The sequence below is a fragment of the Triturus cristatus genome, chromosome 5_1 (assembly GCF_964204655.1).
Source record: "Triturus cristatus chromosome 5_1, aTriCri1.1, whole genome shotgun sequence".
NCBI lineage: Eukaryota > Metazoa > Chordata > Amphibia > Caudata > Salamandridae > Triturus > Triturus cristatus.
Window position 1 is genome coordinate 917,205,820 of NC_140587.1, and position 14,160 is coordinate 917,219,979.

At 43.6% G+C, this 14,160-nt stretch overlaps 1 protein-coding gene across 1 annotated transcript in view; it reads left to right on the forward strand.

Annotated features, from left to right (window-relative positions):
* The window catches only part of LOC146831600 (heat shock factor-binding protein 1-like protein 1), a 74,664-nt gene that overhangs the window by 39,409 nt on the left and 21,095 nt on the right, over window positions 1–14,160 (forward strand). Inside the window, exons 2-3 of the mRNA XM_085605945.1 lie at window positions 3,759–3,825; window positions 7,830–7,924. Of these exons, the coding sequence (XP_085462071.1) occupies window positions 3,759–3,825; window positions 7,830–7,924 (162 nt within the window). The remainder of the gene's footprint in view (window positions 1–3,758; window positions 3,826–7,829; window positions 7,925–14,160) is intronic.

The window sequence follows — 14,160 nt, forward strand, 5'->3', positions numbered from 1 at the left end:
TGGGAGACTGGGAATTGTGACAGTACTAGTTAGCACACAGTACATTTTTTTGTCACAGTTTATCGATTTCAGCAGGCCATAACTGCAATTTAAAGTGCAGGTTGCCGTTTGATAGCAAGATGGAAGGTTCAAAAGGGAGTAATGTAATAGTTGGCAGACAATGTGCAATTCACCACACCATCACACTCCTCCCCACCCCTGCCGTGTGGGTTACACCCAGTAAAACACGTCAGACTGTAGTTGGTCTTCACAGCATAGTCTTTATTAATTTTAACATGATACCGCCAATTTCAATATTGGCTCACTCACTGTTAATCTCTTGACCAACTTTATTATTGCTTTATTTAATACACCACAGCACACCAAGAAGATATCAAGGTTATATATTTTACATCTCTACATTTGTATTTACATTTGACTCTCCACAGGCCCTTTGCCGCGGATTGGGCCAGCAGGCCACAACCAAGATACCCTGCTCTCTTTTGTGCTGACCGCCCACCGGCCAACAGAGCCGCAGGTAGTTTCATCACTGCTGATAACTAGCGTCGGCTTCCTGGGTAGGGCCAGAGAGTCCAGGGCCACCAGCAGGTCAGCCCCCTCTCCCGCCAGTCCGGAGCCCACAATAGACTGCGCGCCCTGTTCTGGGGCCAAGCAGCCGCCGCCAACCGGAGTCCCTGTCATTTCTCTTGTCCAGGACCCCGCCTAACAAAACTCTGAGCTTAGGGATGGGTGGGTGGGTAACTTTGCGACGCTCTGATGTCGCCGTCCATGCAGCGAGAGGACAAAGAGGGGGTTCTACCTTTCCCCTGAGCTTTTAAATCCAATTTCCTATTTCCGGTGGCTCCCTCCGTGTGACGTGTTTCCGGGGGTCCCCGCAGCTCAAACTCTTCCGGGTAACTTAACCCGGAAGAGTTCCTGACCGGTTCTGCCCCTTGTTGTCACTAAAGGCATCATTGTGGAGCATCTTGATATAGATTCCAGTGAGTGCTTTTTGTATAAAGCCCAAGCAGCGGCTATTGTGGGGGGGCTTACGCCTTCATGCATCTGTAATAAATGTAACATTTGGGGCCAGGGACAGACTGCAGCATTCCTGTCTGTGGTACTAAGGGGGGAATATTCAACGCTGGATCAAAAGTGTAATCATTTATCTCTTCATTAGTCAAACAGACCCCAACTTCAAACCCATGAAGCTCGGCAGGTCCTCGGCACTTAACACCCCCTTTTAAAGTTTACTTTTGCAAAGAGCTTGTTTTGATCTGACTTGGTAACCCGAGGTGGAGTTGTGTAAACTCACCCTGCTCTTCACTGCTATTTTAAAGTTTGGTTTGGAAAAGTTTTCAGGGGTTCAGACTAACAGCAATCCTAGGAGCCCCCTTCCTCTGTGCGACTCTGAAATCTCAAGAGTGTGCCAGTGATTTCGTCTCACTGCAGCTCACTTCTGGAAAGCCAGGGACAAGCAGAGGCGGTTTTGTTGCAGACAATGGTACCTGCTATGGCTACTCCCTTTAGAATCTCCTGTGTGGCTATCGGGCATGCCCGGGTACCGCTACATTGTCTCGGGTGGTCGCAGATAGTACCCCGTATGACCATGTCTTTGCGGGCTTGGCAAGGATCCTGCAGAATAGGGGGGCACAGGCACAGTTCACGAGGCGCGGGGGCTGGAAATGCAGCAACCATCGTTCCCACTTGCTGCCTCAGCCAAGCACAGCCCATCTTTCAAAGACTGTGTATGTGCACATCGGGCAGAGAAGGAAAGAAATGCAGGGGTGTGCAGGCACATGCAAAGAGTGCTAGAGCTCTGCACCACTGAGGGTTGCAGATTGATAGTTAAATGATGGATGAAGAAAGGTCAAGAGAGGTAGATAGGCTGGTAGATAGAGAGAGATACAGGCGGGTGAGGCAGTCAAACAGACAGGTAGATAGATAGATAGATAGATAGATAGATAGATAGACAGACAGACAGACAGACAGACAGACAGACAGACAGACAGACAGACAGACAGAGAGAGAGAGAGAGATAGATAGATAGATAGATAGATAGATAGATAGATAGATAGATAGATAGATAGATAGATAGATAGATAGATAGATAGATAGATAGATAGATAGATAGATAGATAGATAGATAGATAGATAGATAGATAGATAGATAGATAGATAGATAGATAGTACTGTACTGGGATGACAGGTGCTAATTTGTCTAGCACGTTAGGACACTGAGTACCTTTGAGGTGCTGGGATTGACACAGAGGACTTCCGTGGAGTGGACTCCTCTAGCTCAAGAGCTGACTGCATGGAAGAGAAAACGTATGCAAGAGCCATTTTTATATTCAACAAACAAATAACCGGTTGATGGCTGAGTTGTCTAGTTCTTCCAATATGGGGGGAGAGTGACGGTGAGATCTTCACACAGGCTCGTAGCAAAGTCATAAAATCGAGTTCAAGAACTTAAGCTCACATAAAATGTAGAGTGAGGTCAAATGAATACTCCTAGGTGGCGTCACAATGAAAAGATCAGGAGTGTAACACAGCTGTTTCAATGCGTGCAGCCAGGGAAAGCAAACAAAACAAAAGTTCCACACAGCAGTGGATGGACACAGTAATTTGTCTACAGGAACTGATAAAAGCCCCCTTTTAAGATATATTAAATACAAGAGATTTCACAAGCACAGAGCAAGTGCTGTGCAGGCGAAACCTAATCATAAGCAAAGTGCAAGCGCTTTGCAGGCAAAACCTAAAAAACTGTCCCATATACTGTCAATAAGACCAAGCCACACTGCCATTGAAACTAACAAGCTACAAGTCTGATAAAGTAATTACACTGTTGGTGGTGGAATTTTCTGGTTCAGGGCCAGCTTTAGGGTGATGCAACCGTTGCGGCAGCACTGGGTGCTGACTCGGAGCGGAGGCACTGACCTCAGGGGGGGTGCTGTGTTTAGCAATAATTTATGATTTAAAAGCACCTGCTGCAGAGTTCCTTGTGCGTTCAGCTTTCAGGCAGCAATAAAAATGTCAAGATAACTCTTGTGATTCATGTTCCTGCTAGAGTTAGAGATCGGAGTTTTGTCAAGAGGCAGTTCTGATGCACCATAAAGTAGCGCCAAGGGTTAATATGCCTTCTGCAAACAACAGATCTGAATTTTATGTGGATAGCTGAGTGGATTAGTAAGGCTAGCCTTTTCCAGTGCTTTAAAACAAATGAAAGGTATGTGTAAGAGGGGCTATGGAGAGAGGAGTAGCACTTTTGCCAGGTGGTAGTGAGAGAATAAGAAGAGGAGGTCATGGGGGAATCCAAAAAGATTGTTGCACCAGGCGTCATCAGCACTGAAGCTGGCTGCGTTTTCAGGGCCCAGAACATATTTTGTTTGGGGAATCCATCATATTTCCTTGCCCATGTTCTCTCTTGCTCGTGTCTCGAATGCTGCTTATTGATATGCTACTTAACCCCTTCAGCGCGGCGCGGATTACCGCGCTGTGCTGAAGGTTCCGTGCGCGGGCGGGGCCATGACGGAGCGGATCCGTCATGCGCACAGCGCAACCGACGCGCATGACGGAACCGCTCCGTCACTCGCATCGAAGGGGTTAACAATATGTTTGTGTTGTTTCGGTGCCATGGCAGTAGCCTATGTTTTTAGAGTTCATCTGTCTTACTAGCATATTTTGCTCATCTGTCAAACATCTGTTGTAGTTCTCAAGAAGCATGCATAAGCAACCACCCAAACTGTTTTTGATAAATGTGCCTTTCTTTTATTCCACAGGCTGACAGTCTGTTGCAGAAACTCCAGGAGAGGTTTGAAACACTGACGGACCAGCTGATCCTGAGAAATATCCTTCTAAGAGCACATTAACTGGCCTGGCTTTACAGACCAACGGTACTAGGTCTGTGCGGGGAACCTCTCCCACTGGTGATTTCATTATGCACGTTGGACATTCCAGATGGATTCTAGAGGCAGCTATGGACTGGACTTCTATAGACTTCTAATGTTTTCAAAATTGCTTACTAAGGTTTCATGATGTCACATGAAGTGACGTCACTCACTTTGACATCAGTGACAGCGCATGCAGTGACATCAAATACGCTATGAAAACTGATCAAACTAACTGTAAAAGGAACACATTAAAACCAAATCTCATTCGAACAGTCCCATGCTGTACAAATTAATAGAAGTGATTATACATGCAGTGGTTCTGATTGAACATCGTGCATATATTATCTTTAAGTAGCTTCTTAAAGTCGTCTGTGCTGTCAGTTATCTGACACATAGACGAGAGTAACAACCTGCTGGTGGGGTCTAGCTATCAGGTGAGCGATGACTCCTGGTGAGAGTGAGCAGTGTAATCTTCTGATACGTAAGTCTCACTGGCGATGAGTGAGTCTTAAAGTCTACAGCTGCATTATGTACTTCCCTATTGGTGCTGAAAGATGTTCAGTGGCGTCAGTTGCTATTTTTACTTAACCAATAGAAATTCCCTGTTTTTATTTTGCTGAACATAAGTAGTCCATTGTCCAAAACGTCATAAATCGGAAATGGACCTGATGTAAACCATTAGTAACTGGTCAACTGGAGTTTCCCAGTCGGATGTAAACACCTTCTGAGAGCACTAGTAGGTTTCAGAAGATAAACAAAGAGAAACATTGTTTCTAGGCGAATGTTTTGTAGTATGCTAGTTTCTAAATGCACTTGAATTTAAAACGGCAAAAAAAGTGAGTTAATCCATCTTGATCACCCCACACTGCAGATTGCTTTGAGTTTGTTTGTGACCCCCTAATATCTTATATGTCCATGCAGAATCTCTCCTACAAATGGTCTGAGTGTATGCTTTCATTCCTGCTTGTAATGTAATTGTTAGTTTGTGCCATTAGAATCACCCAAACACCTAAAACAATGCGGGAAAGAAGGTGCTATCACAAAGAACCTGGTGGATCATCAGCTGATTCTCAATTTTTTCATTAAAAAAACTTTTTCTTTAAGCTGGGTCATGTGGATAAGTGAACTAATTAAACCACTCCAGGAATATGTTTTTGATCTCTTTATAACAGGTTTAAATCTCACTGGGTCCACTCAGGCTTTCATTCTTCTGAGGTGGACAAAATGAGGATCATCGAGTAAGGTAACAGTAAGCATTTCTCATTTTCAGCACCAAATGACCCAAGGGAGATAATTCGCTTTACAAATACATTTGTACTTTCCTATTGGAAAGTAAAATCATTCCGCTTCTCATTCCAGAAGGAGGCCATAGTTTGATGCATGCAGCACAGACAAACCTCTAGCTGTGTGTACTGCCACAATCAAATTTGCGGGAGCCATCCACTATTGCCACAAATTGTTGTCTCATCCTCCACTCCACTGACTCATCTTCGCTCACTCTGAACCTTGTTACCTTAACCCAGATAATTCTCCCCCATCATTGAAACTGACCTGCGCTGTCCTGGTCTCGTCCATTTCCTTCGATAGGGTCACCCTCTCCTCACTAAATCTTTCATAGTGAATAGTGGCATTAATTAAGAAAGCCATGATCAGAGCTCTTGGTCACTGTGCAAGCTCCAAGTTCTCCACTAGGACCTCTCTTTGAACCACGTCTCTCTGTGGAACTGTTGAAAGACATCAGACCTCTCACTCGACCAAATCTTTTCCAGTATACTCTTCAACAAGTGAGCATGCTTTGCTATGCCTGTGTAAGGCAATTTATTGTCTTTAACCTCCACCTTTTCACATATCGCCATTCCCATGAGTCTCTCTTGCTTTGTCCAGTTCAGCAGCTAATCCTTTCCCAACTTCTGCCACACCATTGGTCAGCAAGCACTTCTGTATAAACAATAAATAGTGGCGTACACCAAAATCTTCAATATGTCATACGTTCAGTTTATTCGCTTTAGAACAGAAGCATCTAATGCAATTAAATTCAAAGCATTAGCAGAAGAAGACAACAGAGTTGCTCATTCATATCACAGTGCAATATATTACAGTGCTCTTATGCTAGTGCTTCAAAATGGCCTCCTTGTGTCACACAGCCTGAGATTGGCTTTCTTTTTCCCCAGCACCTTATATACCCACCATTCAGCCTGTTTCTCCTATCTTCATGAGCTTATACTTGTTTAAGTACCCTCACCATATAAGCAAATTTACCAACTGACCTGTCCCACCATTTGCATATAAATGGCTTTCTTGCCTTCCATACTTACAATCACCTGCCTGACATCTGGGGATGAAAACACATAGGCCATCCCATTCCCTTCTTCACTCCTCCAATCAGCCGCACCATGCCAGTTGCCTTCCCCCAGGTAGACGGGCCAGTGCACTGCCTGTAGTCCCTTAATGTTACCGTTCCTGTCACATACATGTTTAGGAAGACCCATGCAGATTTCGTATACCTGTCTGGATTTGGAGCTTTCTTGCATAAGACTGGCCACATATCCCTGGTTCAGTGTGCTAAGTGCAGATGGAGAAACAAAGCATTCTTTGAACACATTTGTTTATCCTTGGCACCTCCACCTGTTTATTGGGGACCAGGATACCCAATTTATAAGTACTTCTGCCTCTAAAACAAGTGGTACACAGCAGCCTGTGTACCATACTCTGGAGTTTATTTACAGTATACCCTGTGCTTGCTATATCAGGGCATATGCAACCTGAATTTATTTACAAGTCAGATCTCTTTGGAAAGTTGTATAATCATAATCTTAACTATTCAGAAAAAAATACATCAATCCTTAGTTTCATGCATCTGTTTCAGATAGCAAGAGTTTAATCCAGGGTTGTGGGAGAACTGGTAAGGAACAATCTGAGTTTTCCTGGTGACAGAGGTTTTTAAAGACGAGGCATCTTTCGATGATGGAAGGTCAAACAACGTTATCAGACAATTTGGGTGAGAATCCTTCCTGATTCCTGTCAACAGTCCTTCCAATACCTTGGCATGTTTGAGGATGAATTTGGTCTTCACTGGGATCAGTGCGAGGTGTATATGAGGACAATGCAGCCTTTAAGAAGGAGATAATTGATTGCGAAGATGATCAGGTAGAGTGTTGACTCACTGATGCCCTGGTGAATCTCTAGACTGTGGTTGGGGAGGTGGACCCAGAGAGGGTACATTTACATCTGCGAATCACAGAGGAGAGGATGGATAATAAAGATAGTCAACAAGTGAGGAGGTGAATATCCGAGCACCATGGAGTCTGACTAAACAGTACAACATAGAGCCCTGTACTACTTCTTCACCCCAGTTCATAAATTAGTCCTATTCACTTTTGTACAAACTATCTAAAATTATTTCCTCCCCATCTGCTTTCTCTGTGTACCCAAAATCACACTGTCATTATCTCAGTTCTTATAATTCTCTCTCTTGACTTCTCTCCACTGGAGTTCTCTTCACATGGATCTCCAGAGATCTATATTCTTACCCAAAATCATAGGCAATCTGACAGGCTACCTCCTATAAGGTCTTCTCAAAACATAACAATTCTGCTATATTGCAATGCCATGTACAGTGGGTTCTTCTTGAAACACTATTTATCAAATAAACAGGTGAAGTAGAAATAAATACAAACACTGTATATAGCAAATTCTAATGTGCCTTTCTTGATTAATGGAATGTTAAAAGAACACAAGAACCTACATAGATTGAATTTGTTTTGAGGGTGGAATAAGAGATTCAGGGTGATGTTCTATTATAATTTTTTGTGCTCTTTCATAAAATAATCATCTAAAAGCTTGTTAACAAGAAGCAGTTGCTTTTTTGAAACTCTACTTTTTGTATTCCCGTGTAATTGAGTATCTCCACAGCATGAAAGAGTTGTGTATGATTCACTTGTATGCCCCTTAACTTGATACTGGAAGAAATGGGCACCAGCATTGAGGATCTGCAGATCGATGTTACCGATCTGATGGCTCAGGCGGGGATAGAAAACAGCAGCGGGACTCTAACGGTGAGAAAATCAAATAAACAAGCCTACATCTATTTAAATGCTGTTTATTAAATTTGATTTCTATGCATTGTCTGTCTCGCATTTGAATTAATAAATTATTTTGCACAGATTAGTACACTCACTGATCATTTTTTCTGTTTTCGTTTTCTTTCAAATTCTTGCCATAAATGTCTAGAAATTCTGTTTCTTCGTAGGTGAGTTTAATAGGTAAAATATTGGTTCAGTCAAGAACACAACTGTATTAGCATTTCTAAAAGTAGGCTCATGTAAACTCCCACGTGCAATACCCAATTACCTGTGCTGAATGCTAAAGATTGCCTAGCTGCTTCCTTTTACCGCTGACTACAAGAAATTCTCACACATTACTGAACAAGGGCAGGCTATGAGAGGGACAGGGACTGTGCCTGTTCATACAAGGACACGAGAATTGACAGAGAGTGTCTTGATTGCTACCATTCGCTTTGGCCTCATCAACCTACACATTACGACGTAGACCACCACTATCAATGGTATATGCTTTTACTTCCTGCATTTAATGCTGGCTATAGCAAATTCTCACTCGTTGCTTAACAAGGCCAAGCTATTAGAGGGATCTGGGCAGCGGTTGTGCCCACAAGGCACCGACAGAGCACCCCTTGCTTACTGCCCTTTCTATTTGCCACCTGCACATGTCCCATCACCCTCTGTTGAAGATAATAAAGTGAGCTACCTCTGATACTGTTACTTTTTCTGTTGCCCGCTCTTGTCCCTGACTACTTCGAGCTGAAGCAGACCAAGCCATTAGAGGGTGAGGGTCAGTGCTTGTGCCCTCATGAGAGAGGAGAAAAGGGAAGAGTACCTAGCACGCCTTCAGAGACATTGGCCGCACACCCCAACAACTTAGTCCAGTGGAAGTTCTCGGTAGTCATTCATGTGTACTAGCTGAGAGAACCAACTCTATAGGAAATGATGCTACTTCTAAGCTAATTTTCTTATTGGTTAGCATATGTGAGATGGTAATTTATATAATGTGCAATTTGCTAAAGTTATAACTAAAAAATAATTTAGCTGTAGTCTGTACTTTGAAAGCAGAAAATACCAGAAAATGCAAACCTCTATATATAAAATGCAAAACCTAATAATGTGTGGGGCTTCCCAATGCTGAACTTTCCAGGTCTTATGTAAATTAAGAGGGGCAGAACTGCTAAAGTGGCTTGATGAACTTATGCATTTTAAATAGGAGTAAACAAGCGCCCAGGCTGACTGCAATTTACACATTTAGTTTAAATTAGCTGCTACTTTTGAGTTCTTAAATAACAAACAATGCCACCATATTGTTTAATCAATATTTTTTCCAAATCATAACTCATAATTGTAGTTCATTTGGATACAGAATTATATACGAGGAATATCGTATGTAGGCCAGTCATTCTTTGCATGAAACAGCATATGATCATTTGGAATTAAAGGGAATGAAATATTTGAATTGACAGCTTAAAACTTTGGATATATCATCATATTGAAAGGTGTAATAGAAAAGTGCACAGTTTAAAAAGAAAGTGTGACACCAATAGTTAATTTGGGGATAACGGATAACTAAAATTGGTGATGTCCTGAAATCCTGGAGCAAGAAAGAAGTTAATTTAAGCATGATAAAATGATATAACGTGACATTTAAAAAATGGAAAGAAGGTATTGCTGCTCTTGAAGGAACAAATAAAATACTTTCAAATTTGATTAGGAGCAAAAGAAGAACACAGAAGGAGAAGACTGGGCCAAGTTAAGTGAAGTTTTAAGACTAAGACTAAAAGTTCGGGACTATGACTCTACATAATTGTACATGATGCATGACATAGCCTCTATTGAGTAGGGATCCTTAAAAGTAGATACGTTTATTGAAGCTGTGTGTCTCCTGAAGAAAAATTAAAGTTTATAGTCTCAATCTTAGAAGTAACAATATTTATCCCGAATTTGAGACTAGACAGCAATCTGTAGAAAAGAAGTATGCAAAACAACTAGCGGACATTACAAACTTGCAGTGTTTGTAGATGAAATCTTGTGCTTCCTAACAAAAACGAAACTTCTCACGCCCCATCTGATTAAGAAATCCAGCGGTACTCTGAGGCCTGTAGCTTCAACATCAATTTATCCACATCAGTAGGTATGGGAGTCTTTGACTACTTAAAAACTACAGAAACTTTACTCAGGAAAAAAGGTGTGAATTATATTGACAATCCTGTTAAATATCTGGGAATACTCCTCCCTAATACAATGTCCTTACTCTATGTGATAAAAGCCCCCCAAATGTTAGACTCACTGTTAAAGCTCTGTAGAGATTAGTAACCCCTTGGACGGTACAGGAAACCGGTATCATGATCCATTTTATGCCATGTCTCCTGTACATCCTTCAAACAGTCCCTCTGTACAGAAACAACCTTCAATTTGACACAATAGAAGCTTCTGGATTATGTTTGGAAGGCCAAATAACCAGAGTCGCTAAAAAGACCTTATACACATCGCCAGCTAAGGGAGACATTGGGATGCTCGAGGTGTGAAACGATATCAGAGCAGTCGAGCTAAGTCCAGCATTAGAATGGTACTGCCTCCTCCACATGAAACTGTGAACTGAGGTTGAACAAGGTAGAAAACCCATTCCTCTACAACATATACTCTGGATTCAAGTCAGATATCGGCAACCATCAAAGACAGCATTCGTCAGTAATCACACCACGAGAGTCTTAGGATACAATAAATGAGTGTGATTCATTTCTAAAACTTTCCCACTGACTCTCATAGTAGCAAACCATGACTTTACATCGAAAATGAGAGATCCCATGTTCAAAAACTGGAGAAATGGTGATGCCCACCCTCACATTAGGAACAGTACATTTTGACAAAGAGTTACTTAATAGAGAAACATGCATAGAAACCTTTGACTTATCCCCAAGAGGAAATTATTGATAGGCTTTCCTGTTTTCAGTTTCTATTTCTTGTGAATTATGGTGGGGCTTTTTCAGTGTTTTCCAATGTTTTAAAAACAAAAATTAAATCAGTTATCAGTGTTTATTCTTTTTTGCTCCATACATAATCAAGGAGAGTGTGTTCTTTGAGTGCTTAAAATGAATTGTGTTTTATATTCCTTCCTTCCCTCATTCTTTCCTGATTCTAACACTCTTCTTTGTACCCTTTCATTGAATGTACTCTTTAAAGTAACTTTTGATTATTTCCCTTAACTCCCCGCTCCCTAATTTCTCAGTGCTCAAATCCCTCTTTCTAGCAGTTCAGTTCCACCCATGTTAAGGATATGCATCAATGCTCGTGTTTTTTGATCCTTGCCGCCATCAGCCGCCAGCGTCAGGGGGACCTCATCTCCCATAGTGCTAAGCACCGGGGGAGGCGCCAACGTGTGTTTCCGCACCAGGAGGTGCTTAAGTGCAGCCCAGGGCTCCCGCATCGTGGGAGCCCGTGTTGTTTGATCCTTGCCGCCATCATCAGGGAGACCTCATCTCCCATAGTGCTAAGCGCCAGGGGAGGCGCCAACAAATGTTTCCGTGCCGGGTCTAAAGACAGCCAAAGCTATGAAGATGAGTTCATGCCATACTCTGGCATTGCTAGGATCTGCTGCTCCAAGTAGGATAACATCGCTAGATAAAACTATCGGGTTTTGCAAAACTGTGGCTAGAAATCTCCCAATCTCTTGTTTGATAGATATTAATCCATCACAAGTAGAGAAGATATGCACAGAGTCAGCACTATAGAGGCTGCATCTAGGACAACACGTACTCTTGCCACTTCCCCATTTGGCTATTTTATCCGGTGTATAGTATAAAAAAAAACAGGTTTTAAAAAATTGTGCTTGCAATTTGGTTGACAAGAGTATCGTTTTCAACATTAGAAAAGCGTAATTAAACTCGTCATTTGACATTCCAACTTTCTCTTGCCATTTCTGCAATGTTTTTACCATATCATCCGGAAACAGTTCATTAATAAGAGAATAACTCCCCCCAATAGTATTTTTTTTGCCATGCGTTAGTGTTTCAACTAAATTGTCTTTTTCAACCCCCCCCTACCTTACGTGACAAGAAGTCCCTAATTTGAAGATACTTGAAAAAGTCCCGTCAAGCCAGACCGAAATTATTTTTCAGTTCTTCAAAAGACTGAATCCCGCCCGAGGAGAGGAGACAGCCTATTTGAACAATTCCCACGTCCAGCCATTTGTGCATGTATCTATCCTTAAAAATTTCGGAAAGAAGTGGGTTATTTTCTAGGGGGTTAGAAGGACAATCTCCCTATACCAAGCATTTTTCTAACTGCTTTCCATACCTTGAATCCGCTGAATAATGTTTTAAATTTAACTTTTTGTGGTAGCTATCGTGTAGATGTCGCCAAAGATACCCTCTGCTCTCACGGCCTAAACGCAGTTGAAATATAGAAGGCGTATGGTCCTCTCTCTCTTCCACTCCCCTGGTGTTCTGTAATAGCTCGTTGCTATATAATAGCACTGTTGCCCAATAATATGCTTTTAGATTTGGGAGAGCTAATCCTCCTCTATCCTTATGTAAAGTAAGGAGCTTAAATGCCCGCCGAGGTTGTGAATATGCCCAGATAAAATTTGAGAACATCTGTTCTATTGATTTAAACCAGGAAGATGAGAATTCTAGGCAAATTGCCCTGAGTAGATATAGAATTTTGGGAAAGAAGACCATTTTAATCGCATTCACTCTTCCAATAATAGAGAGATGTAAGTTGTCTAGGCGTTGGAGGTCTTTCTGCATTGCAGCTGTCATAGGTTTCAGATTTAGATTAACCAGATCAGATGTTATGCAGACTCCTAGATAAGTAGCTTGTTCCACCACGCGTGCATCCCTCATTTCGCTTTTCCTATATAACACAATCTGTGTTTTGCCTTTATTAAGTGCATAACCGGACACCATACCAAATTGGCTCGCCTCTCTTTCAATAGCAATCATGGCCGTATTAGGTTCGGATGTCACAATTGCGATGTCATCCGCATACGCCAGCGATTTAGTGGCGTAGTCCTGTGACATTATGGGTTTGATCGCACCGTTCTCTTCTAGCCTGCGGATAAAAGGGTCTATATAGATTGCGAAGAGCAATGGTGAGCAAGGGCAGCCCTGCCGTGTTCCCCGTGATATCATCAATTCTTCAGTTAGGCTACCATTTACCATGACTACAGCCCTGGGATTCACATGCAGTGACCTTTGACCCTGTCACCAGGCAGGTCGCTCCCCCCATCCGCCACGCAGCCCCCTATGGGTTGAACCTCCGTTGCCGCTTTTGCCGCCTGACTGCTCGCTCCCTTTTTTATTCTGTACCCCTGCGCTTGGCTTTCTGTGCCACTTTGTTTTTTCATTCTGTGCCCCTGTGTTTTGCTTTCTGTACCCCTGTGCTCTGTTGTCCCACTCCCGCCGTCTTTTCCCGACGTTTTTTCCCCGGGTTTTCCCCCGCCGCTGAGCCCCTGCGGCCCGCCCCCTTCACTCCCATTGGCCGCCCCGCTCCACCTCCCAGCTGCTCCTCCCTCCCTCTGCCCTCATATGGAGGCTGCGAAGCGGCCGCACAGCGGCCGTGCGCAGCGGGCGTGCCTAAGGCAAGCCCGTCTGCGCCAGTCCGCGCCTGGACCGCACCCAGCACCAGAACCCCTGGACCCCGCACCCCCCGCAACACCAGACTGCACCACGACGCAAGCACCCTCCACGCACTCAACACCAGACGAGACCACCCCTGCTACCGGGCCACCCCAAATCGCACCCAGGGGCCTTTCACCTGCCGGAACTGCAGATTCACCAGCATCCAACCCTCCACACCACCAGCCAGAGAACCCAACCACCTCCGCTGCATCCTCCTCAACACCCGCTCCGCTCGCAAGCATGCCATCGAACTCTGGGACCTCCTAAACTCCACCGCCCCCGACGTTGCCTTCCTGACGGAGACCAGGCTGAACGCCACCTCAGCACCAGACATCGCCATAGCCATCCCACAGGGCTACAAGATCTCCCGCAGAGACCGCACCAACGGAGTGGGAGGAGGAATTGCCATCATCCACAAAGACTACATCAAAATCTCAACGAACACCGATGACACCATCACCACCGCCGAGCACATGCACTTCCAGATCCACACCGTCCCCAACACCACCCTCAGAGGAACTCTCATCTACAGACCTCCCGGACCCCGCCCACAGTTCTGTGACACCATCGCCAACCTCATCAGCACCCACACCCTTGCTTCCACGGACT